At 47.4% G+C, this 2,937-nt stretch overlaps 1 protein-coding gene across 1 annotated transcript; it reads right to left on the bottom strand.

The window, feature by feature from the left end:
• Positions 1-592: 592 nt before the first annotated feature.
• On the bottom strand, positions 593-2,277 carry LOC122009350 (pentatricopeptide repeat-containing protein At2g01860-like). Its single transcript, XM_042565468.1, has one exon. The coding sequence runs from the start codon at positions 2,260-2,262 to the stop codon at positions 784-786; it is 1,479 nt and encodes a 492-aa protein (XP_042421402.1). The 5' UTR covers positions 2,263-2,277; the 3' UTR covers positions 593-783.
• Between the last annotated feature and the right edge of the window lie 660 nt (positions 2,278-2,937).

The raw sequence follows: 2,937 nt of genomic DNA, 5'->3' as shown, positions 1-2,937 counted from the left end.
TGATTAGTTTGATTAACAGTTGGTGGTTGACATTGCTTAGATTAATCAATAGTTAATTGGAGCAGAAAAATAGATACACGGTCATAACACAAACAAATGCATACAGATTCTGAGAAAGAAAAACACATCATAAAACAAGCAGATATGAAAGAAAAGGCCTTTCCTGTGACAGCCATTTCTAGTTGTTTATATTCAACTGTTCTACCATAGAAAACTAGAATAAGTTGAATGAAATAGGAAGGTAATCAAAGATCATTATTGAGGGGTATTTAACTTTTGCAGGATATTGTATATGAACACTATTATGCTAGTTTTACATAACACCAGAATTTAAAGAATTCCTATAATATGACGAGCCTTATAGTATTACACAGCTTAGCAATCATGAAGTAGCTTTGGTCATGAACTGAGAAATCAATATAAATATGTATATATAGGGAAAAATAGATTTGTGATTCTTAGTAGAAAAGCTAAGAGAATTATATCAGAACTAAGGAACTGCTGCTTCTAACCAGCAGATGGATCACAATACACTTTAAGGCAACTCCAATAAGTACATTGGAAAATTCCAATAGAACAGTTCTTGAATTGAGTAGATAAACAATGAATTATAATCAATTTGTGGACTTTAGACAGTTTGTGCAGTAGCAGGAACAAGTTTTGCATGCCATCTAATGTGAAATATTCTTGTAATGTGAAAGAACTTTTCTTTATTTATGAACAACTACAAAGGAATGTTGAAACAGAGAGAACAATACAACAACACAAGCAGGAAGAAGTTTTCTAACCTTTTGAAAAAGCTTTTGACTCTAGCTCAGAAAGCATGGACAATGTCTTTCCATCCAACCTCAGTCCAGCCATCTCTGCTTCTTTACGCAACTGCCTGCACTTTGCCAATCTACCCGAAGCTGCATTAACAGTGATCATATCATGGTAGATGTCGCACGTTGGAGAGAATCCAGCGTCCTTCAACTTGGAGAAGTACCGAGTCGCTCTCCCTAGATCATTTAGAGCAACCACTAGCCTAATCACGACACGATAAGCCGGGAGATCAAAGGGGCACCCGGAACTCTCCATCTCCCACACCAAAGCTAGTGCTTCGCGGAACTTCTTCTCGCAGTACTTGCTGTGGATGACCGTAGTGTACATCACCACAGTGGGGTGTCTTCTGCTGAGCTTGTACCAGTGGAACAGGTTCTCCAGGGCTTCAAACCTCTCGAGCTTAATGCAGACCTTCATCACAGCCGTGCAATCCTGCGGCTCCAGGTCGAAGTCCTCCCTCTCACCAAGCTCGTCCAGCACGGCTGCTGCCAGCCTGTAGCCATCAGGAGTCTTGCCGGCCTCGGAAATGAGCTTCGCGTAGATACCGGGATCGAGAGTTCGGTGGTTGTCCTTGGCGAAAAGCAGAATCTTGCGGGCTCGGCTCAGGCGCCCTGCTTTGAGGAACCCCCTGGCCATGGCTTCGATGACGGGTCGGCTGGCGGAGTTCAAGTATCTGGACAAGTCCGCTTCGATCCTGAGCTGACCGCACCTGGCCAACACTTCCACCGCCGAGGCGAGAGTGCGGTCGTCGGGGAACAGCGAGGGCTCCTTCTGAACCCAGCACAAAGTCTGCAGCGCTCGATCGGGGAGGCCCATGTGACCCAGCTCTCGGACCGTCATCGACAGGGACCCTTTGCGGAGGAACCTCCGCCACCGGTCGAGCACCTCGCAGGCGTCGCTGTCGGCGGGAAGCGCCGCGATCTCGCGCGCGATGCCGATTAGGGCTTCCGGGTTCTTGCGAACCCGGTCGGCGAAGGAACACCGCGGCGCAAGTGAGGAACCTGAGGCGGAGCGAACGTGGCGCTTCGGGGAAGGAAACCCCGGGGGACGCCCCTTGTGGGGCGTCGGGAGTGGCAGGGGCCGCTTTACAACGCTCTTAACCGGCTTCTGTGCCATCGGCCGGTCAAAGAGGGCGGAAATTGCCTCCAATTCTAGGGCACTCCACTCCGAACCGTCGTCGCCGTCAGCCGCGGGCTTCTCCTCGTCAAGAAGTTGGCGGTATCCCCCCACCATATCCAAGGGCATTCGTGGTATTCCCATGTCAGGCGGCTGCTTGGGGCGGCGAGGGTGGAGGAGGATTTCCGGCGGCTTCCGCCGGGACCATGCACGGAGGGCGGAAGCAGCGATCCGGCCATGGCTCGAGCAACATCTAGTTCTATAGATCGCCCGCGCAACCGGAGGGAGAGAAGAGGAGCTCGTGAGCAGGTGGCGGCATTCCATCAAGCAAGCGCCGGACCGAACAGGATGGATTTCTACAGACGGCTTGCGAGCGTCTTTATCGAGTCATCGACGAGTCCCCTTAGCGGTCACGTGAATTCCACGTGATACTAAATCAGTGATGGGCAACTTCCGGGCCGGCCTTTATAGGACAATTTACCTATGAAGTGTTTGATGTGGTCGAGTTATAAAATCAGTGATGTAGTTTGGTGACGTGGCTTAACCTGGTTCAAGCTGGTCAAATTGACCTTAATAGGTTGAAGTTGACCTTCAAGGTAACATAGTCAAAGGAGATCATACCTTAAAGAAGTGAATTTAGAAGTAGAGTGATGGAGTTGGTCGACTCTAAATGGAACCCAAAATAGGGTTTAGAAATAGCAAGTTCTAGAGCCCCCTTGGCACGGTAGGCTCCATTAGCTTGATTGTTCCATCAACTCGATTAGTTTATTTCCTTTGCTTGGATCAATCTGTTTGATTAGACCCTCTAGTCATTTCTTATCATTTGGCTTAGCTAACTTGATTGGTCCAGCTCGATCTCATCTTGATTTACTTTTTTTTTATCCAATCGCTTATCTAAAGATTTTACGAATGAGCGTCTATTATTATAAGTATTCTTAGGTTGATTTTAATGTAATCAACTGAATTAAGTTAAACTCTATATTTTTTTTATATCTTGTG

The sequence above is a fragment of the Zingiber officinale genome, chromosome 8A (assembly GCF_018446385.1).
Source record: "Zingiber officinale cultivar Zhangliang chromosome 8A, Zo_v1.1, whole genome shotgun sequence".
NCBI lineage: Eukaryota > Viridiplantae > Streptophyta > Magnoliopsida > Zingiberales > Zingiberaceae > Zingiber > Zingiber officinale.
This window is presented reverse-complemented; position numbering and strand designations above follow the sequence as displayed.